This window comes from Sorex fumeus, unplaced genomic scaffold (genome assembly GCF_029834395.1).
Source record: "Sorex fumeus unplaced genomic scaffold, SorFum_2.1 ptg000098l, whole genome shotgun sequence".
Lineage (NCBI taxonomy): Eukaryota > Metazoa > Chordata > Mammalia > Eulipotyphla > Soricidae > Sorex > Sorex fumeus.
Window position 1 is genome coordinate 26072739 of NW_026606155.1, and position 27146 is coordinate 26099884.

Here is a 27146-nt window from a genome sequence, read left to right on the forward strand (position 1 = left end):
ATCAAGGGGTGAGGGCACACAGCTGGGGCAAGCCTCTGTCTTCTGGGGGTGGCAGACTTCCAGAAAAGCTGCATGTGATGACATTTCAGCTTCGATCACGATGACATGGGCCTGGCCAATGGTAGCTGGTCCTACCATGGGCTTTGGGTCCCCCACCTTCAGGGTACATGATTACATTGTTTCACTTAGTACAGCCTGTTGGGGGTGGAGTTGGGGGGGAGCCAGGTTCTGAAGCCAGAGCCCCTGGGAGCCATCTAATCCCAGAGTCCAGCCAGGTCCATCAGAGCAGAGGCAGTGGTCACCCTGCCCTCCACAGACCAAGCTAGTTGCTAGTGGGGCCCTCAGCACGGCTGCTGGCCCCAACTCCCGGCCCCCACCCTGTGCTAGCTACAGGGGGTAGTGAGACTTGGGGAGGGGGTCACTTCATTCTGTACAGTGCTGAGGCTGCAAGGCGTAGGTTCACCTGAGGAAGTTGAGTGAGTGGTGGTGCCAGGTTGGGGGCTGGGGAGTGGGGAGATTAGGGTGGGTAGGGAGTGTCAAGTGCCCAGGGGCTGCTCCTGGCTCTGTGCTCCTGATTCTGTGCTGAGGAGCGACCCCTGGCAGTGGCTTTCTGCCAGCTGTTGGACCCGGAAGCTGCTTTGCCAGGGTCTCTCTCCTCCCCACAATGCATCTTCAGATAAATACCTATGACTCTCAGAAGCAAAGATAGGGTTCCCCAGGATGGCGGGGGAAGGCCCGAGTCAAGGTGGGGAGTACAGACAGGCCACAGCATCACAGAGAGGTGCAGAGGCCCCAAGAGAGGGCAGTGGCCATGATCACCCCATTCCTCAACTCTTCAACCGGCCCCTCCTCACCTCACCGTGGCAACCAGACAACACCGAGTGGGACTCGGGCCTGCGTGGGTGAGGATCAGAGGGAAGGGCTGGGGTGGGGTGACGGCAGGCGTGTGCCCCTGTCCTCTGAGGGTGAGGCTGGCCTTCCGGTGGAGCTCAGGCCCGGAAGGTGAGCAGAGAACATTCAGGGGAACCCAGACCTGTACCGCCATCCCCTGCAGCCCCACTGAGTCAAGATATGGAGGGGTGCCAGGAGGTGGATCACTTTCCCCCTCGGGGAAGGGCTGCGGGAGCTCCGGGCTGGGTGTTCATGATGTGGTAAATGGACTCCCGGAAGCGCTGGTCGCGGCTCAGCCGCTTGGCCACCTCCTTCAGCTCCTCCACGTTGTTGGCTTCCAGCTGGGAGGTCAGGAGGGATGGCGAGGGCTTCACTGTGGAGGCAGCAGCACCTTGAGGGTTTCATCCACCAGGCTCCAAACCCTGCTCACCAATCCAAACCCCGCCCACCAACCACAAAACCCCGCCCACCAGTCAATCTGCCCCCAAGGCCCACCCACTCACCCAAGCCCCGCCCGCTGGATTCAAACCACGCCCACCAGTTCTCAAATTACACCCATTGGGCATCAAACCACGTTCTTGGGTCCCGCCCATCTTACCAGGCTCCTCCCCATTTCCAGCCTCTGCCATCCTCAGGCCTCTAGGTACTCAACAGATTTCAGGTAGCACAGTCAGGCTGCAGAGCTGGGCCAGCTGTGTCCATGCCCGGGACATCATCAGCTGTCTTCCAGCCTGGGACCTCCATCCCCAGCCTCACCCCTGGAGGAAGCCCACAGCTACACTCACTGTCATTCCAGGAGGTGCTGGAGCGGCGCCGGTGGAAGCGGCAGCTCTTGATGCGGCGGGTGGCTGCCTTGTGGATGTACACGGAGTTCTTCATGATGACCGGCATCTTGGCCTCCAGCTCCGCGTTCCGGATGCACTCCTCGAAGAACCCTGTGGCCGCGTGTGCAGGGCTGTGGGCTCTCCTTCATGCCCGCCCACCCTGCCCTCCCCACAGCGCTAGGCACTGAATAGGAAGTAGGTGGCTCCAGCAATAGGGTGACAGAACGCGCTGATGAAGGGGCCCAGGACAGTCTAAGCTCCCTTGGCCCCTGTCACAGCCTAGATCCAATAGTCTAAAGGAAGTTCTCCCAGGAGCCTGTGGAAGATGTCCCATCAGTCTCTGGGACCACTCAGTGCATCCTACAAAGGTACTAGGTACTATTTGGGGTTCCCTGGGTTGGGGCTCAGCTCCACAGCTGGGCATTTGGACACAGGAGGGCAGGGCTTTTATTGTTTGTTTCTGGGCCATACCCAGCAGTACTCAAGCCTTGCTCCTGGCTCTGCGTTCAGGGCTTACTCCTGGTGCTTGGGGGACCATATAGGATGCTAGGGATGGAAGCTGGGTCCTGTGTATCTTAACCCCGTCCTATCTCTTGGGCCTCACGCAGGGCTTACTTTTCAGGTGGCTCACGTCTGCCCGCATCCTCTCCTCCTTCTCCTTGTTCCGCACCTTGGAGTTGAGTCCTTGTTCCAGGCTCCGCAGGGCCCCCTCTGCCTCCCTTAGTCGCCTCTCCAGGTCCATGCGGACCTTCACCTCTGCCTGAGGGGAGAGGGAAGAGAGAAGTGGGGGTGCTCCGGAACAAAGGCCAGACCCCCTCCCCCACCGAAATCCTTCCCTCACCTGCCCCACTCTGGGGGCCTCCCTTGCCTCTGGACTTGACTGCAAGTCATGGCCTTCGATCTGCCATCTCCTGCCCTTGACTCAAGGGCCAGGCCTGGGCCTCCGCACCCTCCCCCAAGGCCCCTAGTGCTGTTCCCGCACCTTGAGCTCGCGCTCGGCCTGCTGCTTCTCTGCCGTCAGCTCCTGCAGCGAGTTCTGCAGCGCCTGGGACTGGCTGGAGTAGAATTCCCGCTCCTCCTCCAGGGCCCGCGAGCGCTCCTCATTCTCCTTCATCCTGCCCGGAGGAGGCCTCGGCTCAGCTATAGCTTGCCAAAAGGGGCTTTCCAGTGGAATGCGGCCCCCAGCAGGGACCTGACTGGAGGCACCCTAAGGCCCAGGCTCATGGAACCCCAGTGGCTTCCGGAGATAGTGGGGCTGAGGAGGCCTGCGACCAGCTGCAGGGCTGGAGTCAGCTGGAGGCTGGGGTTCTGGGTTCAGGGCTTGTTGTTTCTGTGTCCTAGAGGAAGTGCTCGACTCCTCTAAGGCTCTGTTTTCTCAGCTGTAAATGGAGGTGCCTAGGACCTGCCCAGCCTCAGCCAAGCTCTGTTGTACGGACCCAGGATGGTTCTCATCATTTTCAGGTCAGCTCTGGGTAATACAAGTTCTCTTCCCACTTGCTGTGTGTGGAACCTGAGTCCCAGGGAGCAAAGTGAGCCACCCTTGCAACTTCCGGTCAGTGCCACATGGAATCAGAGGACACGAGTTAGCTCAAGGATGGTCGGCAGGCCCCACACCCCTGTGAGCTCAGGGGTCCCATGTCCCTACCGCTTCTCTGCCAGCAGCTTCTCCTCCAGCAGTTGCTGCATCTTCTCCTCGATCTGCCTGAGGTTGCTGTGGAGACCCTCGCTGGGAGGGGGCTGCTCACTCTGATCGGCTGGTGTCTGCAGCTGGTTTTCGGTCTCCTCCTCCAGCATTTCCAGAGTTTTCTTCTTTTCGATGGAGAGTTCCTGGCATGGGGGAGGGAAGGAGAGTGTGTCAGGAGAAGGTGTCAGGCCGGCAGCGCTCTTCTGTCCATCAGTTCCAGGAAGTGATGTCCTCACTGAGTCCTCCGAGTCTCTCACAGGGTTTCCCAAAATGGGATATTGATACCGACCCCTCCCTGCCGCTGCAGGGTTCTGGAATGACTGTCGTAACCTTGGGCGCAATTGAAGGATTTCAATTGGGGCTTTCTATCTGGCCCCTTAGAGAAGGTAGATTCCCCAGGAATGCTGAATCCTGGAATGGGTGGGGTGAAGTAAGTTTGAGAACCTATCCAACAGTCTGTGGACCAAACCAGTCCATAGGTGGAAAAAATATTGAAAACTGCTGCTGGACAGCCTCCCCCCACCCAGCCTGCCCCAACACATACACAACTCCGTGAGGCAAAGGGCCAGCCAAGATTTCACAGTGAGGGGAGCGCACTCTTCATAGAATGAGAGATGTGAGGAGCTTAGGGCAGCTTCAAGGGGAAACAACACCTATAATGAACCCAAGGCCCAGGAACACCGTGGCTTCCGAGGGTCCCCATCCCTCTGGGGCTGAGGGGCTTGTATTACGTTCTTGTGAAAAACACTCAACAGAAACCAGACCCAGAGCAAACACAGTCAGTCAGACAGACAGACAGACAGACACACACACACACACACACACACACACACCCTGACACCCTGGAGCAGGGACTCCCTAAACAGCACCTCCAAGCTGTGGACTAGATTCCCGTGCACTGCAGGCCAAGCTCCAGTCGGCAGAGGGCGCAGGCGCGCTCCAGCCCGCAAGGCCCTGCTGCTTTGGGTGACTGCAACACCTCCCGCAGGACCAGCCAGGCTCACTCTGGGTGTGGGGTTGGAGACAACGGAAGACTCAGTCTAGTGAAGTTCACAGTTTGGCAATCACGAACTCAAAGTGAAATCACAGTGTACAAAGCGCTGCAGGAGACCAGCTCTCAGAGCCAACAGAGCCAGAGAGCCTGGATTGGGGAGACAGGGGTGCTCTCAGACAGAGCAAAGTGGGAGGGGGCATGTAGAAGCAACAGTGTAGCCTGAGTTGTGTGCTGGGAAAGAGCTCGGCTTCCCAGGAGCTTGTCTTGTGTCGGGATCTGGGTGTCTGCACTGGATGCAGGAGCGAGGAGAGGCTGAGGCTGGGACCTGCAGGTCATCTTACTAAGAGGTCTGCATGGTGCACCCTCTCCCCTCCCTTACGCACACAGTTTCCATAGTGTCAGATGGGCCTGGCAGCTGATTTGCCCCCAAGCTCAGTTTCACCTTGAGCGGCCAAGAGAGTGAGACTTAAGAAGGAAGAGGTGGGAGCCACCAGGGCCCACCCCAATTGATCTGCCTAGAAAAACACAGCACCGAGGAAGGTGGGTTTCCTGAGGTCTCTGTCACAGTAAGGATGAGCCTGAGAGCTTTGGGCCTCGTGTCCCAGCTGGAAGTGCCAAGCGTCCACAGAGCAGAGACTCTTGAGGCCTCTGCCCCTTCAGGTCCTGTGCCTGCCCCGAAGCGGCCCCCTCACCTCCAGTGTCTGCTGCAAGGACTCTGTGAGGTGCCTCAGCTCCTTCTTCTCTTGCTCCACACCCTTGAGGCATCTGGCAGTCAGTTCGAGCTCCCTGTGGGAACAGAGCACTGGTACAGAGCGTGCCCCTGCCCAGCCCCTATGTCCGAAGACAAACTTTCTGTTCTGGGGGAAGGCCAGGTCTACTGTGCATAGCAGTCCTGACAGGCTGCATAGAGACCCCAGCCACATGCCACCGGTCATTCAAGCCAGCTACACCTGCATCTGCGTGCTGGGGATGAACTCAGGGGCACCTCATAGGCAGAGAAATGTGGAAGAAACAAAACAGGTCCAGTCTCACCCCGTCTTTTCTGAACAGCCCTTGCTAAAACCCACACGTACTCTGACAGTGGAATACGGCTGGGGCCTTCCTTGCTCTCCTCTTGCTAAGCTAGGGGCCTGCTTTCACCATCCTGTTTGAAGGACCTTCCTTCTCCTGCCCAAATGCCCAAATCCCACTCTCCTCCATGACCCAACTCCATCTAACCTCTGCTCAAGTCCACATGAATCACTCACGGATCTTAATTCCTGCAGCTCAGGGGAGCCCACTCTCCCACTAGCCCAGATGACAGGGTTGACGGTCCCAGGGTTAGCAGTAAAATCCTTGAGGAGAGGCTCTTGTGGGCCAGGACTGAGTGAGCAGCTGCTTGATTCTATAGCTGGAGACAATTTCTGAGCTTCTCATTTCCCTCAAATATATGTCAAATAACTGTCACTTAGATGAAGAATATGGTTGTTTGTGAGCAAAACCTTCTTGGGGTATCAGTGATGACAAACGCCACTCCTCAAAGCCCCCTTCGAAGCAGGAATCTCCAATTCCTAGATAGGTTACATCAGATCATCTTTCTAAAAATACAGATTTCTAGATCTTTTAGATGACTATAATGTGAAACTGCATTTGCAAGTCATACAGGGACTAAAGACCCCAAGGGATTTTCTTAGCCAGAATGTAAAAGAGCTGTGCTGGAGCTGGAAAGACGGAAAGCACGGGGGGTCTTGACTAACAGCAGCTCCAGTCTGGCCTGGTCTTCTCTGGCCCTGGAGAAGGGATGTTTGGTGATGGCATGAGGGATTGGTGACTTGGGGGTGGATGGGTTGGATGGCTATATGTATCTCCCCATGCTCCGTGGACAGAAGGGACCCATTTAGGTGGTGTCAATAGTTCCTTCTGGGCCAAATCCCCGGCTGGGCATTGGGAAGCATCATCCAGTGGTATGTGTGGATGCGTCTTGGGCCTGATCAGGAATGTAGGTTCTACCTGCCCTAAGTGGGGTACGCCTTCCTCCCGTGCTTCTCAGGGTCCCCACATCACCTCTTGATCTGCTCCTGTTCCATTCTCAGCTCCTGTACCACCTCCTCAAACTGCTGCTTCTCAGCCTCCAGCACCTGGTTAAGGCGTTCAAGCTCCTAAAGAGAATCAGAGAGGAAGTGACAAGTCAGGGGGCAGCAATGGGCCCTGGAAGGCAAACCCCCCCATTCTTACTCCAGGGGGCCCCTCTGGGATTTAGCACCTCTAGGCCATAAGCTGGTTTAGAAATTGGGTCAAGGTAACAATGATCCCAAAACTATTTCTTCTTTTTTTCTTTTTGGGTCACACCCAGCATTGCATAGGGGTTACTCCTGGCTCATGCACTCAGGAATTATTCCTGACAGTGCACGGAGGACCATATAGGATGCTGGGAATCAAACCCAGGTTGGTTGCGTTCAAGGCAAATGCCCTACCCGCTCCAGCCCCAACACTATTTCTTGCATGCAACTGGGATGATGGTAATTCTAGCTGGGTACTCGGTGGGGAATGTCACTTGCTTCCTAAGGCCTGTTGGACAGACTTCAAGTCCTGAAAGAAAATGAGGTGCTTGTATATTTCCATTCAATATCTCTGAAGTGACACTTATTAGAAGTGGCAAATAAAAGCCATTCCTAGGCCCACGTCAGAGACTAGTGTCTCCTATTTCCCTGGGTTTCTGGGAAACAGTTCTCAGAGATCACTGCAGCTGCCCTACTGCTTGAACCCCAGGGAACACGAGAGCCAGAAAGCCCAGGGCAGACCTCACAGGTCTAGCTAGTCCCTTCCCCTCAGGAAGGGACAAGCACAAATGTGTGCCCTGCGGAGCTCTTGTCTTCTGAGGTCAATGGCAGCTGGTACTGGGGCCAAATGTATCTTGGCTGGAGCTTTGCAATAACTCTGCCCCCACCCCTGCGGCCCATTTAGCATGGTGTGGGTATATTATTTCTAGATGCACTTCCTTTCTCAAATCAATGACATTCTCGGTTTTCACCCAGGGCTCTGTGCTCCAGTATGTTGAAACCCAGCCAGGAAGTGAGGAAGTGACTGTTGTGAGAAAGGTGCCCAGTGTGATTGAGGAGGGACAGAGAAGACCGATCGACTGAAGCTTCAACTGATTTCAACGCCCTCCCCCCCCCCCAACTACCACCCTTAAACTTCTTCCCCCAGTTGCTCTTTCTTCCCCTCCCAATCATGAGAGCACTTCAGTGTGGCCCACTAATGGTCTCCCAAGGGCTGCTCATGGCTGTCCTCATGCCCCTTGGCACATGGCCAAGGGGCTCACTGAGGCCAATGGAACAGGAGCAAAATCCTGTCCCTTCCCGGAGGAGGTCCCTAAGAGACATAGCACAGCATGGTCTGTCCCTTCCTGCCCTTCCCCTGACCCGTGGGTGACCAGGGCCACTGTGAACACTTAGGCTCTGTCAGCCTAGCTCCCAAAATCCATGTAGCTGAGGGAGAAACTGACCCTTGGCTGTGAAAAACCACTAAAATCTTTGGGGTTTCTGTGTTATCTGTTTCTTTGTTGTTGTTGTTGTTTTGGGACAACACCCAGCTGTGCCCAGGGCTTATTGCTGGCTCCGTGCTCAGAGGTCACTTCCCTGGTGGTGCTTGGAAAACCATATGGGGTGCTGGGGATGAAGCCTGGGTCAGCCGTGTGCAAGGTAAGTGCCTTAGCCATGGTAATATCTCTCCAGCCCTCCTTTCTGTGTTATTGGATGGAAATAGCCATGTAAACAAATAATATACACAGTTAAAAATTAAGGGGGGTCTTGAGTGATAGCACAGCAGGTAGGGTGTTTGCCTTTCATATGGCTGCCTGGGTGCAATTCCCAGCATCCCATATGGTCCCCGAAGCACTGCCAGGAGTAATTCCTGAGTGCAGAGTCAGGAGTAATCCCTGTGCATCGCCAGGTGTGACCCAAAGAGCAAAACAGAAAGAAAGAAAGAAGGAAAGAAAGGAAGGAAGGAAGGAAGGAAGGAAGGAAGGAAGGGGCTGGGCAGATAGGCTAGGGGTGACAGGGATTTGTGTACTGAACCCCAGCTTGCTCCCCTAACCACATGGCCCCTGAGCACTGCTAGGAGTAGCCCTGGGGGTCCCCAGCACTGCAGGGCCACAACAGGTCAACTGCCAGCCTGGTTGGCAAAGACTCAGCAGGAGTGGCCATGGGCCACCTGAGCACCACTTGCAAGGTCACAATAATGCTTGTTCTTATAGGCCTCCCCAACTTTTCCTTGTTTTTCGAACCACCCCCGGAGTGCTCAGGGGCTGCTTCCAACTTGATGCTTTCTGAGGTGTGTATGGAGTCACTCTCAGTGATTCTCAGGAGACTCTGCAGTGTCAGGATCAAGCCTGGGGATCCTGTTTGCTGTTGTTTGTTTTGATTTTGGACCACACTTGGGAATGCTCTGGGTTACTCCTGGCTCTAACCCAGGAGTTACTCCTGGTGGTGCTCAGGAAACCATACTGGGGTGCTGGGGATTAAACCCAGGTGGGTTGCATGCAAGGCAAGTGCCCTATCCACTGTACTATCACTCCAGCCTCTCCCAGGGTTCCTGCTGAACCATCTCCCCAGTCTGGCATTCTTTATTGAATGAAAGTTATGATCTCACTACAGTCTCACCTGCTGACACATGATATGGCTAATGATGATAAACACCTCTGGGGCTCGGATTTGCAAGACTGGACTTAGGTTCTTTCTGCTGGCCACTGCCTGCTGTGCCAGGGCTGCTGAGGGGTCCTGAGTAAGTTCTAAGCCGTGTACTCCCTGGATTTGACCTAAACAAATCACAAAACACCTGGCTGTCTCAGACCTCAAGCTTTTGGCTCCTTTAGAGCAGGTAACATTGGCAGGTCACTCCCCACCTCCCTACACACACACACACACACACACACACACATACACACACACATACCCTTGAATTCTCCTCTCTAGACAACTCCTTTCTCCAACATGCCAACTTAAAAATATTCTCCTTACTACTAAGGGAAATGTGCATAAGAATATATTTTTAGGGGGCTGGAGCAATAGCACAGCGGGTAGGGCATTTGCCTTGCACGTGGTCGACCCGGGTTCGATTCCCAGCATCCCATGTGGTCCCCTAAGCACCGCCAGGAGTAATTTCTGAGTGCATGAGCCAGGAGTAACCCCTGTGCAAAGCCGGGTGTGACCCAAAAAGAAAAAAAAGAATATATTTTTGTAATTGAAAATGGAGAAGAGGGGTCCAGAGGGATAGTCTAGAGGTTGAGATGATTGCCTTCCATGGAGATGACTCGAGTTCCATCCCCAGAACCACACATGGTCTCTTGGGCATCACCAGGAGTGATCCCTGAGCACAGAACCAGGAGTAAGCCCTGAGAAATCATTGCCCCCCCGAAGAGGAAAATTAAATTGAAAAGAAGACCAAAGTTCATGTATTAATGCATAATTTATAAAAGTGAAACCAGCCTAAATATTAAAAATAACAAAAACAAAAACCAGAAAATCTGTTCAATGAAGCATCTCATATGATTAGTCTGTTCATGGCCATTAAAGCCCACTGTGTTTAATTATATGGAAATGTTTAATTATATGGAAAAATTCAAAATGTACCATGTTAATGAACAACAACAACAACAACAACAGCAACAACAACACATACACACAGATAAAGAAAAAGCAGCCAGCAAAGAACCAGTGCCTCATACTTTCCAAGTACCCCTTATCCCTTACCCGGAATTAGTGAATCCCCAAGAGCTTAATGGGATTTGTACAAAGAATGATGTTATACAGAAAAACTGGAGGCCACCAGCGTCACCCCCAACCTCCCGGGCAGGAAGTTAAGGCAGACTCAATGGAAGAATCATGCCCTGGCTAGATAAACCGGAGAGGCAGAAACATACTCCGAAGTGCTTCCACCAGCTTTACTCACAGGACAGCACATGTGTCCCTCCTGATCTCCCTCTGCCTCTGATCTCATGGTAGACAATGTCCCTCTTTATTGCAACTGTGGTGTGAGAGTATAGGTGCCAAATACACAGGCCAAGAAGCCAACAAAGGCCCCCAGTACTGACCTCACCTTCCCAGCCACCTCCTACGTCTGTGCATTCTGACCCACACCATCACCTTTGAGAGAAACTGCCAGATCGGAGCCCCCAGTTCTGGGGATCGGCCACGGTGGCAACTGTCGTGTAGCCTCCCCCTTCTCAGCGTTCCCTCTTGGGAAATAAATGCACTCAGATGCCTTTCCCCAGTCCTCACCTCCCCACAAAAAAGCTGGCCAGGAATGAAATATTTGATGGAAACCTGTATTATTTAAAGCATGTGTAACAGGTCCGGAGCAATAGCACAGTGGGTAGGGTACTTCCCTTGCACGTAGCTGACCTGGGTTCAATCCCTGGCATCCCATACAGTTCCCTGAGCCCCGCCAGGAGTGGTCTCTGAGCCCTGAGAACATTTGGGAGTGGCTCTAAAATGAGAGAGAAAGAGAGAGGGAAGGAAGGAAGGAAGGAAGGAAGGAAGGAAGGAAGGAAGGAAGGAAGGAAGGAAGGAAGGCGAGTGGAAGGAGGGAGAGAGGAAGGGAAGAAAGGAGGGAAGGAAGGAAGGAAGGAAGGAAGGAAGGAAGAAGAGAGGGAGGGAGGAAGAAGAAAGGGAGGGAGGGAGAGAGAAAGAGAGAGAGAGAAAGAAAGAAAGAAAGAAAGAGAGTGAGAGAGGGAGAGAGGAAAGGAAGGAAGGAAGGAAGGAAGGAAGGAAGGAAGGAAGGAAGGAAGGAAGAAGAGAGGGAGGGAGGAAGAAGAAAGGGAGGGAGGGAGAGAGAAAGAGAGAGAGAAAGAAAGAAAGAAAGAAAGAGAGTGAGAGAGGGAGAGAGGGAAGGAAGGAAGGAAGGAAGGAAGGAAGGAAGGAAGGAAGGAAGGAAGAGAGGAGGGAGGGAGGGAAGGAGGCAGGAAGGGAGGGGGACGAAGAGAAGAGGGAGAAAGGGAGAAAGGGAAGGAGGGATACTGTTCTGGAGAGAGAGTACAGGATTAAGGCACTTGCACTGCACGTGACCAACCCCAGTTTGATCCCTGGTACTACATATGGCTCCCGCTATGTACAACTGGAAGTGATCCCTTATCACAGGGTAAAGAGTAGCCCTTAAGCATCACTAGGTGTTACTCCACAAACAAAAACAAAGGAAGAAAAAGAAGAAAGGAAAACTCTGGACAGATTGAATGCCCACAGCGGGCATAGCAATGCAGATCTGGGCGCCTCCCTCCTGCCTGCCCACAGCTGCCCCCCCCTGCTGTGGGCACAGCTGGGTTCCCGGGAGGCGCTCTCCCATTCTGTGCCCCCAGACCAAGCCTCTCCCACCGGCAGACCGTGCTGTAGAGAAGGGAGGCTTCGCAGGAGGCCCGTGCAGTAACGTTTCCAGTGTCCTCATTTCGGGGCTAAAGACCTAGATCGAGCGTCTAAATTTTCCTCCGGCTCGAAGCTGCCCCAGATTTCGCCTCTCTGATGGGTAAGTCTGTCTTTCTCTCTCCATCAGTGCCCGCGTGGCTCCCTCCCTCCCATCCCCTGGTGGCGGGGAGTACCTGACTCTAATTGCCAGCTACCAGGAGGAGCCTCACTCTGCAAGGTCCGGCACGGGGAGGAGAAAGCAGGGTCAGGCGCGGGACTCGGGTGCGAGCCTGGAGACAAGGCACCCACCGGCACCCGTGTCGAGGGAAGTGCCCTACTCCCTGTCCTCCACACACTGGGGGTTTGCTGTCTGCGACCACCATATCCCCCTCTTGCTTGTCACCTCCTCGGGGCAGTGCTCTGCCAAACTTGGCTCCCCACTCCGAGAACCAGTGACAAAACCCAACCCCCTTCTCTTGGGGTCACCAGCGGTTATGGGGACAATTAAGATGATTTTCCTCTTAATGATTTTTGTCTGTGTGGTTTGGTTTGGGTTTGGGGGCCACACCTGGCTGTGCTCAGAACTTACTCCTGGTTCTGTGCTCAAAGATCAGTCCTGGCAGGGCTCAGGGGGATCATATGCAGGGATGGGGATCGAACCAGGGTCAGTCAAGTTGTGCAAGGCAAGTGCTTTAGCCCCTGTACTATCGCTTGTTCGTGTTCTTTCATCTTAATCATTGATACAATGACACTGAGGCTCAAGGGGCAAGGCAAATCTGGCCACATTTTGGAAGCGGATGATCCCCCTGGGTGCAAAGCAGATAACATGTACAATTATAAGGGTCCAAAATGTTCATTCAGTGAGTGGCCTGGGGCTATGACTCAAAGGGGTGAGCACATGCCTGGCATAGGTGAGGTCCCTAGTTTAATCTCTGGCCCTGCAAGTTCCCATGAGCACAGCTGGCCTGGCTGAGCTTGGAACTGTCTTGGAATTGTGTGTGCTGGTGCCATGTGAGCATTGTTGGGGAAAACGCCCAGCCAAAGCTCACTCAGTAAGTCGTCCACAAACATTTACCAAGCACCCAGCGTGAGCCCAGTGCTAGGGCAGCTCAGGGGACAGTTATGGTTTCATTCAGGGCAACTTGCAGCTGCTTGCCAGCCCAGGGAGGGGGTGACTGGTGGAGAGGAGTTAGCGGAGTGAATGGGAGAGGCAGGTGCTGAGTCCAGGCTGCTGGCCCAGCTCTGCAACTTACCTGGGAGAGGGTGAGCAAATAGAGCTGGTCAAAAGCAGATGGACAGACAGACTCGGGCCCTTCCCCACAGCCTCACCACTCTGCAGCTTCCTGTCTCGGGCAGTTCAAGGGCACAATAGGCCTATCACTCATACCAACCCACACGTGACCTGTTCAGCACATACTCTGTGCTGGGCACTTTCTGGGTAACATCTCTCCCGGCCTCGGGGTGCACCTGATGGCCTCGGGGTGCGCCTACCTCTCTCTGCTCCCTCTGAAGGCAGAGTTCCTCTGTCTCTTCCATCAGCTTGTCTGCCAAAGCAAGCACACACATATACCATCAGAGCTTCTCACATCTCCCAAGGTAAAGGATGGCCCTGCCCTGCCCAGTAGCCAGAAGTGGCCACTCTCTACTCCTATCACTGTGCCTGATTTGCATGTTCAGAAGGGTAATGGCGGTGTCATCCTCAGAAGCTCAGGGGTGTCTCTGCACCCTCAGGGGTGCTGTTACCCCCTGGGCCAAGCCTCTGGCTAAGATATGGGGGGAAAAGCAGGGTCCTGGAAAAGAGGGGATGTCTGTAGCAGGAGAAGGAAAGACAGGAGGGGGCCCCCAGTAGATCCTATGGCCAGGTTGTTTATCTTTTCATCCTAGCCACAGTTGGTGGTGAGGGCATGGGGTGCCAGGGATGGAGCCCACGACCTCGAACACTCATGTTGCCTGGGACAGGTTTCAGGTGGGACTGGGGGGTAGCTCAAAGCAGTGCAGGTTGGGGACTGGGGGGGACTTCTGAATGGGAACTGCTCGTATGAGGCCCAAGTACCTGCTGGCACCGTGTTTGCCAGCACCTCCCCAGCTCCCTCTCTGCTCAAAGCACAGCGCTATCTCCACATCGAGGATCAAGACGCTGAGGTTAGAAAGGCTGGGCCAGCCTGAGACACACTCTCCACAGCGAAGGATGGAGCCGGCTGAGCGTGCAGGTCCTCCGTTAGCTCCCACACCCCCCCGGTGCCTTGCTTCCGTCCACCCATCCAGCCAACCTAAATATTCCTGCTTCTCCTTGGCCAGCTGCAGCCCCTGGGCCTCCAAGCTTTTGATCATGGCTTCTCCGAGCTGGGCGTTCTTCCAGGTCCTGGGGCGGGAGGGCAGATGGACCCGAGGAAGAGACAAGGAAGCGTTCAGACAGGGAGGGAGGGAGAAAGAGGTCGTGTTTGGTATTTGTGCCTCCTCCCACTTCCCATCACTGCTCTTCCTGAATCCCAGCTCACACTCCAACCCCCATCCCTCCACCCCCCTCCCACCTGCCCCCGTGCCCCCTGGTTGGTGACCCCGCATGTCTCAGTTCCTGGGCCTGGTGGCTGGTGGAGGCAGCAAGTGGCGAGGCCCACATTCCTCAGAAGCCGAGATGAAATTGCTTCCAGCCAGCTCCCTGGGCCAGGTGCAAGAACACCCCCTGCGTGCTTGGCTGAACTCACAGCTCGGCCTCTTTGCATGGGCAGGAGCTGGCCCAGGCCGTCACATTGCAAATGTCTGGGGTGGGCTGTGCGTCAGCCGGTGCTGAGCACTCGCTCGCTCTGGTCCCAGCTGTAGTTCTTTAAGGGAAGGGGTGTTAAGAGGTGACCTAACACCTAACACTAATGACGTGATACTGTGTGTGTGTGTGTGTGTGTGTGTGTGTGCGCGCATATGTGTGTGTGTGTGTGTGTGTGTGTGTGTGTGTGTAGGGAGTTGGTCAGGTGTGAGGCCTGTAACTGCAGACAATCCAAGCTCTCTGGACTCTCAATGCCCGAAGGGAGTCCCTCCAGGCAGAACCTGCCCACTCGCCAACCCACTCTGGCCCCTCAGGCTTCAAGCACTTACACTTTTCCTGACTCCTGCAGCATCTCCAGCCACTGGGTCTGCTCAAACTCTGACTCGGCGGCCAGCAGCACGTTGCCCTGCCGGGAGGACAACCAGGACCTGAGCGGAGGACATGCCCCTTCACCCACCACCCACCACCCCCAGCCCGCTGCACTGATGCCCCTCAGATCTGGCCACTGGAGTGGGTGTGCAGGGAAGTCGTGGCCAGCCCCGGGGAGCGCATCACTCACGTGGAAGTCCTGGTGGGAGATTTTCATCGCGTACGGCATGCTGGGTTCTTCTTTGGCCTCCACCAGGCAGCCCCCCAGAGGGATGACACCCTGAGGAAGAACCAGGACAGGCAAACCCCCCATGCTGGTCACTCAGGGCCTGCTCAGAGCAGCAGGCAGAGACAAGCAAAGGCCCGGAGTGCAGAGAGAGGGCCAAGGAGATTGTGGAGGTCGTGGGGTGCAGCCCCAGGGTCAGGGGCATAGGACGTCACCAAGTGTTCCAGGGGGTCTTGTTCTACACATGCTGTTTGGCCAAACAAGGCTGTCCCCTCCTCTCCCAAGACATCCCCTCAGGATGGCCTCACTCACCTTGGGGTGAATATTGAAGTACTTATTGGTTTCAAAGCTCTTCTTTTCGCTCTCAGAGTAGTAGAGCAGAAAGCTCTCTTTGATGATGAAAAACCTGTAGCCAGGGATGGGGGTGGGGCGACCAAGAGAGAAGGGGTGAGGTCTCGGGCCTAGAGCGCCCAAGTGTGCCCTGCACTTGTCTTTCTTTTTTTTTAATGAATCACTGTGAGATGCAATTACAGACTTACAGACTTTCATGATTATATTTCAGTCATACAATGATTGAGCACCCACCCCTCCACCAGTGCCTATTCTTCACCACCAATGTTCCCAGTGTCCCTCCCGTCACCCCACCCCTGCCCACCCCCTGCCTCTGTGGCAGACACATTTTCTCTCTCTCTCTCTCTCTCTCTCTCTCTCTCTCTCTCTCTGTCTCTCTCACTGTCTCATCTTTTGGGTGTTATGCTTTGCAATACAGGTACTAAGAGGCCATCATGTTTGGTCCTTAGTCTACTTTCAGCACACATCTCCCATCCCGAGCGATACCTCCAACCATCAAAGACTTACTGGTCCCTTCTCTATCCAAGCTGCCTTCTCCCCCAACTCATGAGGCCAGTTTCCAAGCCACAGTGCAATCCTCCTGGCCTTGATCTCTATAGTCCTTCGGTGTTAGTCTCCTATTATGTTACTTTATATTCCACAAATGCCTGCACTCATCTCGAGGACCCTGCTCGGACCATCCTGACCCACTCACAGTCAACATCCAGATCATGGGCTCAGTGGGCCTGTCCACTGCTAGCAGCCAACCCTGTTGAGCTCAGCTCTGGCCTTGATGCCCACCTCCCCACTCCCAGCATAGGAGGACCTGGGGTCCTTCCCCTTCAATTTCTTTAGCCCCCTAGGTTCTGCCTTCCCACCCCTTCCAATCCTCCCCAGGAGAGAGAGGAGAGCAAACAGACGCACTCTTGAGATGCCCTGCAGGCTGACTGTGGAACGGAGCACGGTTCTGATCTAGGGAACTGAACCGCAGCCTGCGGTGACCCTCGCATTAAGAGTCTCCCCATCCTCTGGGGCCTGGGACTCAGGCTGCCAGGAAAGAGAAGATGTTCTTGGTGCCCGTGGGACTCCCCTGGGGAGCGGCCAGAGCTGGCTGGGAGCAACACCAGCTCCCCCAGGGAAGCAGAGACACTGGTCGCAGAGACCCCTTCCTCCCGAGGCCTCTGCTGAGGGGCCAGCCTGGCACTGGGGCTGTGGGCATGGGGCCAGCTGAGTGGCCCTCTCAGAGCTCTGTGGCCAAGGGTGCGGGGGGGGTGGTTCTCAGGTCCCAGAGATCATCCAGTCACCCATGTGAGGGGCCTGGAGGGGCAGCAGGCTGTCAGCAGGGCCCTGACCCGAGGAGAAGCACACAAAGGCCACTGTGGGCACACTCTGGGCCTGTCTGCCTTCTCCCTCCTTTTTTTTTTTTTTAAGTATTTTATTATTGTTTTTCTTTTGGGTCATACCCAGTTGTGCTCAGGGGTTACTCCTGGCTCTGCACTCAGGAATCACTCTTGGCGGTGCTTGGGGAGGCCATACAGGATACTGCGGATCAAACCTGGGTCATTCTCGTGCAAGGCAAACGCCTTACCCGCTGTGCTAGCGCTCTGGCCCCACCTCCCCTCCTCTGCGGGAACTCCCTGCTCTCACTGATGGGGGGCACACTTGGCCTCCGTGCCCTGCACTCCCTATGTGTGCGGAGCCTGTCCCACGGTGGACGGTGCTAGGAGTTTGGGCTGGAGGGTGAGCCACACCCCTCCAGGTCCATGGGCCAAGGGAGATGTTTCCTGCCTGTTTCTTTTCCTTTTCTCTTCTCCTTTTATGGTTTTTGAACCACACCCAGCATTGCTCAGGACTTTCTCCTGGCTCTGCACTCAGGGATCACTCCTGGTGGGGCTCAGGAGACCATCTGGGGGGCTGGGGAATGGAATGCGGAACTACCAAATGCAAGACATGTGCCTTAGCCTCTGCTATCTCTTCGCCCCTCTCTTTCTTTTTTATAAGAGTTTTTTTTTTTTGTCTTTTTGGGTCATACTTGGCAATGCCCAGGGGTTATTCCTGGTTCTGCACTCAGGAATTACTCCTGGCGGTACTTGGTGGACCATATGGGATGCCAGGGATTGAACCTGGGTCGACCATGTGCAAGGCATAGGCCCTACCCACTGTGCTATCGTTCCACCCTCTATAAGGATACTCGGGGGGGCCATACTATGCCAGGAATTGAACTCAGGGTCTCACACATGTGAAGCACGTGCTCTACCACCTGTGCCACATGTCGCTGTCCCTACTTCCCTACCTCCCGGCCTTGTTCAAGCTGAGTAGTCAAGAGCACAGGCTTTGGGGTGAGATGGGCCCTTCATGTCCCAGCTGGAGGCCTTGGCATATACACTCACCCGAAATCAGTCCATTTTTATGTACAATGGGGAGCAAGGCCTCCAGTGGGGAGCCTGTGGGGTGTGACTGCCACTGTGCCAAGGTACCTAGGACCATAGGGTGTGAAGGTGAGCACCCCCTCCTCGCGGCCAGTGTGAGACAAAGCTGCATCCCCCAGTCCCCAGGCTGCAGCGTTGCCTACCAGGTGTGCCTGCGTCTGAGGACGGCCTTTAGGAGCTAAGGAAGGTAAATGAGGTCACGAGAACAGAACCCTCATCATACACAAGGACTCCAGGCTATGCAGAAGCAGACATGCTCCCTCTCGCCCCTCCCCCTCTCCCCACCACCCTGGGCAGCCACAGAGGGCAGGTGGCCCTCAGCTCCCCAGGAAGAAGGGGCCCCAGCAGGACCCAGCCAGGCTCCACCCGAGCTCACACTTCCAGCCCGGGAACACTGACAATCCCCTCTTATCTCCCGCTACTCCTTGAGCCCCTCCCTGCCCCCTCAAAAGCAGAGTACCTGGGACTGGGGGGGGGTGGTCACTGGCAGGCAGGGGAAGAGAGAGAGAAAGAGAGAGGTGGGCAGGGAGAGACCTGGAGCCACACAGTCCTGGCTCGAGACAGCTCCCAGTTTTGAAGCACCACCTTTTCCAAGTCCCCCTCTAAAATGGGAGTGCAAATATTTGTCTCTGGGGGCTGCTAGGAGGATTCGTGTATTGATTCAGCAGTAAATGCTGAGCTCTTCTCTGCCAGACTGCTCTCGGTGCCCGGATAGAGCTGTGGGGCTCATCTCAGGGGGTGTGGTGTGGGGAGGCCCTGTGAGCTCAGGGAAATGCCTTGGAAGGAAATTAAGCAGGGGGTGGGGGAAGGGAGGGAGGCAGGGAAGGGGCAGGAGGAGGAGAGACCAGGATAGGAGATGCAAATAAACAGAGATCTGGTAGAGACTGGTCAGGGTCCAGGGATGTGCCTTGCATGTATACCATGAAGTCTGGATTCCATCCAGGCACCACACACAAACAGGGGCTGTCTGATTAGTTGATTTCTGAGGAGGGAGAAAAGGGTCCAGACAGAAGGGCTGCCTATGCAAAGGCCCTGGGGTAGGAAATGGCATTGATTCTGGAAGGACAGAGACACGGCACTGGCTGTAGAGGGAGTCAGGCCCTATTATTGGGCAAGAAACTGAGACAGCTAAGGTTGATTTGAGCGCTTACTTAGTGTGGGGTATTTGCCCAGAGAACAGCAGGTGTTCTCAAGCCTCACACTCCTCCTCCACTTGCCCTCCAGAGGAGGCAGTGAGAGTGAGGGAGGCAGAAGGACGGCTGTGGGGGGGAGGAGGAGGAGGAGGAGGAGGAGGAGGAGGAGGAGGAATAGGAGCAGGAGGAGGAGGAGGAGGAGGAGGAGGAGGAATAGGAGCAGGAGGAATAGGAGCAGGAAGAGGAGGAGGAGGAGGAGGAGGACTGCATGGCCCCCAGAGCATCAGACCCACACCACTAGGTTAAGTCTCAGTAGGAATGACCCCCAGGCCCGACACTGATTGGAAGCCTACCCTAGTCCTTGCCCCCGAATATTGTGTGGCGTGGTGAATTCCCCGATGATGTTTGCCTGTGTGACTTCTATTCCTTCTTCTTCCATGTCTTTGCTGCCTCCTCCGATCTCTCCCGTTCATGCTCCCTCCAGCAGGAGCCCTTGGCTCCAGCCCAGCTGTCCCGTCTCCGTCCCCCCCAGACACCAGGCCCTTTCCTGCCTCTGGCCTTGCCTCCTGCCCGAAGTTCTCTCTTCTGTCCAGGACCAGTTTCAGACTTGGGTGACGTTTGTCCCAGTCTTCCCCTATGCTCTGAGCTTCCCTGCTTAGCTGGGCTGGCAGCTTCCTCTCCCTGGCCTTGAAAAATAGTATTTGGGGGGCTGGAGCGATAATACAGTGGGGAGGGAGTTTTCCTTGCACATAGCCAACTGGGGTTCAGTCCTCTGCACCCCATATGGTCCCCTAAACCCTGCCAGGAGTAGTCCCTGAGTGCAGAGCCAGGAGTAAGCCCTGAGCATAGCTGGGGATGGCGCCCTTCCCAAAGAAAATAGGAGTGTGTGTGTGTGTGTGTGTGTGTGTGTGTGTGTGTGGTGGCATGGATATCATAATGCCAAAAGCACCTGCCTTGCGAGTGTGAGGCTGTGAGTTCAATCCCCAGCACCTCCCACCATGCACCCACCAGCTGCCAGCTCAGCGGCACTGCCACCCAGCGTGGGATCTGCAGAGCATCACGGCCAGGCCACACGAGCGCCTGAACAAGCTGTACAATGCCCGCGAGTACGGCAGCGAAATCGTGTGTGCAGGATGACAGACAGCCCCCGCAAGCCACACGCACTGAAACCGCCGTGCTCAGACTCCACAGCTCACGCCTGTGTACCCCAGGGAGCCGCGGCCACGTGTGCCATCTCCCCAGGGACAGCCTCTGTCATCACAGCAATGACCATGGGAGAAGGACAGGTGATACGCTCTCTTGAAAAGAGCACTTCTGGGGCCAGAGAGGCTAGCGCAGGGGCTCTTGCCTTGCTTGCAGCACACCCCGGTTCAATTCCCAGCACCCCCTCTGGTCCCCCAAGCACCATCTGAAGGTGTGGACGCCCCATCTGAAGGTGTTTGCTCCTCGGGACAGAAATGCCTTGTTGAACCTGCCCTTCTCCACAGTCTCCCAGATTCCCCACAGCTGGTGAGAAAGGAGAGTCTGGGAGAGGTGGGGAAGGTGCAGGGAGGGACCAGCGAGCCCAGCTCCAAGGCTGGCGGGGCAGCAAGGACCACCGAGGGGGGCAAGGGAGCCTGGGAGCCGGGAGAAGCGAACGGACCTTCCTGGGATCCACAGAAAACTCGGTGCAGGTTCCAGAGGCCCTTGGGGTGCAGCCAGAGAGCATGAGCCGAAGCTCTCTCCTACTTAAGACGGTAGCAGGAGCCCCATGGACAGGGGGGTGACCCGCAAGCCACAACACACAGGAAGGGGAGCTCAGGCACAAGCACTCAGGACTGAGCAGTGCCTCTGAGCCTGAGAAGGCTGTGTGGGTGCAGCCAGGTGAACCCCAGGACTGCGGAGGACAACTGCTAAGATGTGTCCTTTCTAGAAGGGACCAACGGCTGACAGACAGGACAGCCCTCTTGGTGTCCCCTTGTCCATTCTGGCTGTCCAGGTGGGGAAGTGTCACCCTGACCCCTGCTGCTTGTTTGACCCTTGGCCCGAGAGGAGGGTTAGCAAAGAATCCTGCCTGCTAGGCAATGAGTGGTGAAAGTTAGAGTGGACCCACGAACAGCTAAGTCCAAGGGAGTTTTGAGAAATGTGGACTGAGCCAGAAAGAGAAGTCAAGGGGCTGAACATGGGGTGTGGCAAGCAGGAGGCCTGGGCCTGATCCCCAGCACCCTCAGGAGCAACCCTGAGCACCGCCAGGTATGGCCCAAAAGAACAGGGTGGGCAGAAGTCTTCAAACCATACAGTACAGAGGAGCATGGTAATGAATCTGCTAATGGTGCAGAGACTGTGGGGGCTGGGGCCTCACAATGCCACCTGCCCCTTTGTGGTGGAATCGAGGCCGATTTAAGGTTTAAGGGAGATTGCACTTGTGCTAGAGCACATGTGAGGCCCCAAGTTCAATCTCTGGCACCATCTGGCCCTCTGCATGCTGGTGTGCCCCCCCCACACACAATTCACCCCGTTGTAGATGAGACACTGCTGGGTAGTGAGAGCCACATAGCTGTTTACTAGCTGAGCTGGGACAGAACTCAGAGTTCCTGTCTCTCAGCCTTGAGGGTCCCTTTCCACATGAACTTCAGCTGCTCGAGGAGAGAGAGAGATGGGGGAGAGGGGAGAAGGAGAGGGAGAGAGGGAGAGAGGGAAAGAGGGATAGGGAGGAAGGGAGGGAGGGAGAGGGAAGAAAGAAAGAGAGGGAAGGAGGGGGAGAGAGAGCGGAAGAGAGAGAGAGAAGGAGAGAAGGAGGAGAGAGAGAGAGAGAGAGAGAGAGAGAGAGAGATTGCTAGACCATATCCAAATCCTCAGTCACTCACAAGTATTGGACTTAGGGTCTGTCCACGCATCAGAGACACTGCCCCCTCCCCAAACAAAACCTGGGACAGCCCCTGAGAGCAGGGCGTGGGTGTGTGGCCTTTGCCCCTGTTCCAGGTGAGTCACCACTCACCTCAGTAAAAGTTGACTGAAGAAATCTGTTTCGCTTATGGCTGTGTGACCCAGAAACTAAGTGCAACCCCTCAAAGAAGGGACGTGGGGTGAGATACAGTGAGGGGGTGGGGCCTTGCCGTGCCACCTGGTTGAGGAACTGGAAGGTCCCTCCTTTCCTCAAGCTGCCACTACAAGTTCAGCTGATTGGGCCAGCTGTGTGGGTGAACAGGCAGCCAGGCTTTGATGCCGGTACATCTTGCTGGACCAGCCGTGGGCACTACGCTGGGGTCAGGAAGAAGGACCGAACCCCAGGCATTAGTGTGAGACTGAGTCTGGCTGGAGCCTCGGGTGCCCACCAGTGCTTTGGAACAGCTCGGCATCACAGGGTCACCTCTAGGAAGTGGTGCTGAGACGAAGGCGACCCCTCCAGACACACATCCCGCAGAAGACATTCTCCTTGGGACTGGAGCGATAGTACAGCGGGAAGGGCACTTGCCTGGCTACATGGGCAGCCTGCGTTTGATCCCTGGCATCCCATATGGTCTCGAGAACCACCAGGAGTAATTCTTGAATGCAGAGCCAGAGAATAACCCCTGAGCACTGGCTGGGTATGGCCAAAAGAAAGGAAAACAGAAAGAAAGAAAGGAAGGAAGGAAGGAAGGAACGAATGAAAGAAGAAAGGAACGAAGGAAGAAAAAGGAAAATTTTAAATTTTAAAAGCTTTTGCCCAAACTTCATGTGCTTGTGCTACCACCTGCCCAGACCTCCTTTCACCCTGTGTGGACCCTGACCTGGGACGTGGATGTGGCCGTCCTGCCCTTGGTGGACAGTGTTAGCACGCTGAGGCGGGGTCTCCAAGAGTGGACAGTTGATAGATTAAGTTGTAGGAATGAGGGATGGAGAAGTAGAGGCCCAGGAGGGAGTAGGTCTGGCATCCCTCGGGAAGCTGGGGGATGTGGGAGGGGCCGGACCATGGAGATGGTCTTCCACATGAGCCCTGCAGAGGGCAGTGCAGAGCAGAGCTGACGGCCCTCGCACCTGTCTCAGAGGACAGCCGGGAACCCACAGACCCCCTCGTGGCCCTCTCACCCCCTTTCCCATTCTCTTATTTCTCTAAGTTTTGCTGGCGAGAAAGCAGAGTCGGGGCAACTCAAGGACATCTCCCTGCTCCGGGAAGGACAGGGCCACAGAGGCAGCCGGGCTGGAGGCACAAGCCCTGGGACAGGTGCTGAGCAAAAGGAGGTTTTCTAGAATTCCGCTGGCCACTGCAGTGCTTCTGTCCTGCCCACTGGCTCTACAGCAGCCTGAGTCTGGGCAGGCCCCCTCCCATGCGGCGCCTGCCCAGGCATCGATCGCTCTAATGGCCCGGCTCTGTGGTGGCTCGCCCAGCGGCCCCCTCCCCAAGCCTTCCTGTGGCCACTAATGAGCCGAGGTCCAGAGGCTCCAACTCATAAATGGGGAACCGGGCCCAGGGGGCCCTGCTGGGAAGTGAGGAGGCTGAGCATCCTGCCTCCCCCGACATCCTACATCTCGGGTAGGCTCTGCCATCGATCCATGGTTCACCGTGTGTGTGTGTGTGTGTGTGTGTGTGTGTGTGTGTGTGTGTGTTCTCAGAATCATGAATATTAACTGAACTGGCTGTAATATTAGCTGTTCCAGAATTAGGGTTCTTGCCCTGTGGCATGTCTCCAGAGTTCTTATTTGGGGGCCACACTTGGTGGTACCTGGGGGTTACACCCAGCGCAGTGCTCTAGCATCACTCTAGAGGTGACGGGAGATGCTGTGGTGCTGGGGATGGAACCCGGGGCTCCAGCATGCAAAGCTGGTGCTCAGCCCTCTAAGCCCTCTGCCCAGCAAAGGCAAAACCCCTAGAATTCTTTGGATTTGATTTTTGTGTGTGTTTGGATTTAGTTTTGTGGCCACACTTGGCAGTGTTCAAGGCTTACTCCTGGTGGGGCTCAGGGGATCATATGTGGTGCTGGGGATCAAACTTGGGTCAACTATGTGGAAGACCACCTCTGTACTATCGCTTGCCCCACCCCTCCAATTCTCATAAAGGAAGGAAATAGGGGTGGCAGTCTTTTTTGGAGGGGGCTGGGGGCTTGACCTGAAGGAGTACTCACGAGTACTGACTCAAATGGGATGGTTTCTTTGTGTGGCTGTGGGGGTTACTGTTGGAAATTTGGGGGGTTGGGGGGTGGAGCGGGGGTGCTCAAGGCAGTCCAAGCCTCCCTTAGCTTCACACTGTGCTTTTAGCTTCCTGGCCTTTGCCCCTACCCCCATGAGTGCAGGAGACAAGACCCTACCACCTAGAGCCCCTAGAAGATATGTCCTGGGGAGCACAGGTTCCTGGCCTGGGCTGGGGCTATAATCAGAGTCATAACCCATTAAAAAAAAAAAAAAAGCCTGGTGCCGGAGCAATAGTATAGCGGCATTTGCTTTGCATATGACTGACCAGGGTTCAATTCCCAGCATCCCATATGGTTCCCTATGCACTGCCAGGAGTAATTCCTGAGTGCAGAGTCAGGAGTAACCCCTGAGCATTGCTGGGGTTACCGAAATGCAAAAAAATTAAATTTAATTAAATTTAAAAAAAAGCCTGCCCAGAGCCAGACTCCAGTCAAGGCCAGCAGCCAGCCAGAGGACAGTGCCCTGAGCATTGCAGGGGAGTTGAGGGACATTTCACTCATGGTCTTGAATCCACAGGCAGCTTTCCCATCCCCTCGTAGAGACAGAACTGCCCCCAGCACGACAAACCACACAGACACAGCCCTGGGAGACCCTCGAAAGATCCTTGCCAGCACCCCTTGGGGGCCCAGAGGGCAGCTGGGTTTGGGTTCGAGGATCCTGTCAGGGACTCCGCTGCAGGAGCACAGGAGGCAGCGCCGGCTCCATCCCTCCTGGCTCCGGGAGATGTGTCCCATTAGTCATCAAAATAGAGCATCAGTGCTGGTGCCTCCCGGAACACAGGGTCCTGGTTCAGGGAAAATGCTCCCTGAGGCAGGAAGGGGACCTCTTCACACTCTTGCAGGGTCCCCCTCCAAGACTCTGGATCAGGGTCCGAGTTCTACAGACTGTTCCAGACGAGTCTCTCAGAGGTGAGACGGGTTTGAGGGTACCACCCCTCCTCACCTACCAGCAGATGCCTGAGCTCCCCACCAGGGCAAGGCTGTGGGCAGCCCTTTCCTCCCATCGGGTCCATTCTCCTTTGTAAGTGGGCTCGATCTGGGGAGTCCCTCTGACTTCAGCTAAGTCTTCAGCTGAAAGACTTAGCTGAAGAAGCCAGCCTGGGACTGCCCCCCGCCCCCCTCCATACATCCTTACGCCCCCCTCCACACCGCCCATCACACGCCTCAGCCAGGATGGTGAATGCCCAACTCCATCCCAGCCTTGCCCCATCTCCGTCTCAGCTTGGCTCCCCTAATCTGAACTCTCTGCCTTCAGGAGAAAAGGCCATTGTACGGGAGTTTTTGGCCCAGATTTTAAAAATACATTATTTCAAGGGACAGTTGGAGGGTTTCTCTTCGCCGGAGGCCAATCAGTACAGATCTTTCCAAGCTTCTCTGCAGCTCACACCTTTCAGAAGGACCCAGGGCCCAAGGCGCTCAGCACTCTGGGCTGCGTGTGTTTGTGTGTTTGTGTGTGGGTGTGCGCGTGGGTGCTCCTGGAGTAGGTGGCATTAGTAGAGGGGTCCTGGGAGATAAGCGGGTGTTCCCCCTTCTCTCAGACAGAGTCTGGCTCAGCTTAGCCCTGGTAGGGTCCTCCCTGGGCTACTTCTCTACAGCCCTCAGCCCGCTAAGAGCATTCACCCCGCCCTCCCCAGGCTGCTGGGCCCCTCCCGCCTCCATCAGCCACTGGACAGAGGTCCCCAGCCTGTGCCCGTGGGGGGAGGGAGGGATGGGTCCAGGCCAAGGTCACAGAGGAAAGCTGAGGTTCACGACGAGGCTTAGGCGCACACTCACCGCCGGGACCACTTGGCCGACGACCTCCCGAAGGGCCGCTTCCACAGCACCCCGTAAAGCTGCACTTTGGTGCTGATGTCCAGGGCGTCGGGGTCCGCCTGCTCCAGCGACGGCGAGGGAGACACCGAGTTGGACTTGGACGTGAACATCCTTCTTCGGCGGGGCTGCGCTGGGGCGCGGGGCTCCCGGGGCGGGGGGCGTCTCGTTGTGGGGGGAGGAGGGGGAGCCGTCGGGGCGGAGACGCGGAGCCGGGCGCTGGGGCTGCCGGCGGGCCGGGCGGTCACTCCTCCCGCCAGCGGCCTCGCCCCCGCCCTGGCCCCCTCCGCCCGCGACAGCCCCGATTTCGGGGGCCCCGATTGGCTGCGAGGGGCAGGTGAGCGCGCCGGGCCCGCGGCGCGCGCCAATCAGAGCGGCCGCAGGCCCGCGCTCGGGGCGGCCAGAAGGTCCCCGCGGGGCGCGGGCAGCGGGGGCCGGCTGGGCGGCTGCGGCAGCCGCGCTCCCCCCACCCCCGGGACGCCGCCAGCTGTCCCCCGCGGCCAAGTCCAGTCCTTGGGGTCGGTGAGAGGGTTTGGTGACAGCCGTCCGGCTGGGAGCCCCCACGCGGCCCTCCCGTGACTGCGTGACTGCGTGACCTGGCCCCCTCCCCACACTGCCCACCACGTAGGAGGTGGTGCCTGCACCTTGTCGGGCCAGGTAGGACTCGGGTAAGTGACCCTCACCCGTCCAGGGCGGGGATTTTTTCGCATCGCGCTGCGGCCACCTCCCGGATCAGGTTTCTCTTCCCAGAACTTGGCTGTCTGCGTGGGCCTTTGGCACCCGCGCCTGGCCCGGCCCGGCCTGGCAGGCGCAGTTTCCGCCCGTGATTGATCGGCGCGTCTGGCTCGCGCGCCCTGGCTCGGCTGGCCAGCGCGGGTCTCCGCGCGGCTCCGGGCCACCGGGCTCGCGTCCGCAGCGCTCCAGGCCGGGACCGGGCACCCCGCGACTGCCCGCCGCCGCAGTGTCCCGCCCCGGCTCGGGCTCGCTCTGCGGTGGTTGGAAGGGGCGCCCGGCTCCCCCTCGGTGGCAGGTGTAAGAGCCCCTATGGGAACCCCTTTGCAAACGGGTAGGCTGAGAGCCAAATCTTCTTACACGCTTGACTCACTTTCCCCCCAGGACAAAGTTAAGGAATGATTCTGTAATAAGCAAACCCTCACAGGACTTTCAAGTTTTCAT

General features: G+C 56.3%; 1 protein-coding gene across 1 annotated transcript; it reads right to left on the bottom strand.

The window, feature by feature from the left end:
- Positions 1 to 1046: 1046 nt before the first annotated feature.
- Positions 1047 to 26552, bottom strand: PLEKHD1 (pleckstrin homology and coiled-coil domain containing D1). Its single transcript, XM_056134114.1, has 13 exons — positions 25935 to 26552; positions 15435 to 15528; positions 15087 to 15176; positions 14857 to 14933; positions 14037 to 14128; positions 13258 to 13310; positions 6437 to 6531; positions 5086 to 5179; positions 3361 to 3542; positions 2698 to 2830; positions 2331 to 2475; positions 1677 to 1826; positions 1047 to 1264 (listed from the first exon to the last, which is right to left on the bottom strand). The coding sequence occupies exons 1-13, from the start codon at positions 26081 to 26083 to the stop codon at positions 1095 to 1097; spliced, it is 1524 nt and encodes a 507-aa protein (XP_055990089.1). The 5' UTR covers positions 26084 to 26552; the 3' UTR covers positions 1047 to 1094.
- Between the last annotated feature and the right edge of the window lie 594 nt (positions 26553 to 27146).

What these genes read in the sequence shown, in the direction of transcription:
- PLEKHD1 (XM_056134114.1), bottom strand. Translation starts at nt 26,083, where the DNA reads ATGTTCACGTCCAAGTCCAACTCGGTGTCTCCCTCGCCGTCGCTGGAG. An exon ending in GGAGAAGCAGGAATATTTAG is followed by an intron (nt 13,311 to 14,036) that starts GTTGGCTGGATG and finishes TTGCTTTGGCAG; the next exon opens with ACAAGCTGATGGAAGAGACA. An exon ending in AGACGTGAGCCACCTGAAAA is followed by an intron (nt 1,827 to 2,330) that starts GTAAGCCCTGCG and finishes ACGCGGCCACAG; the next exon opens with GGTTCTTCGAGGAGTGCATC.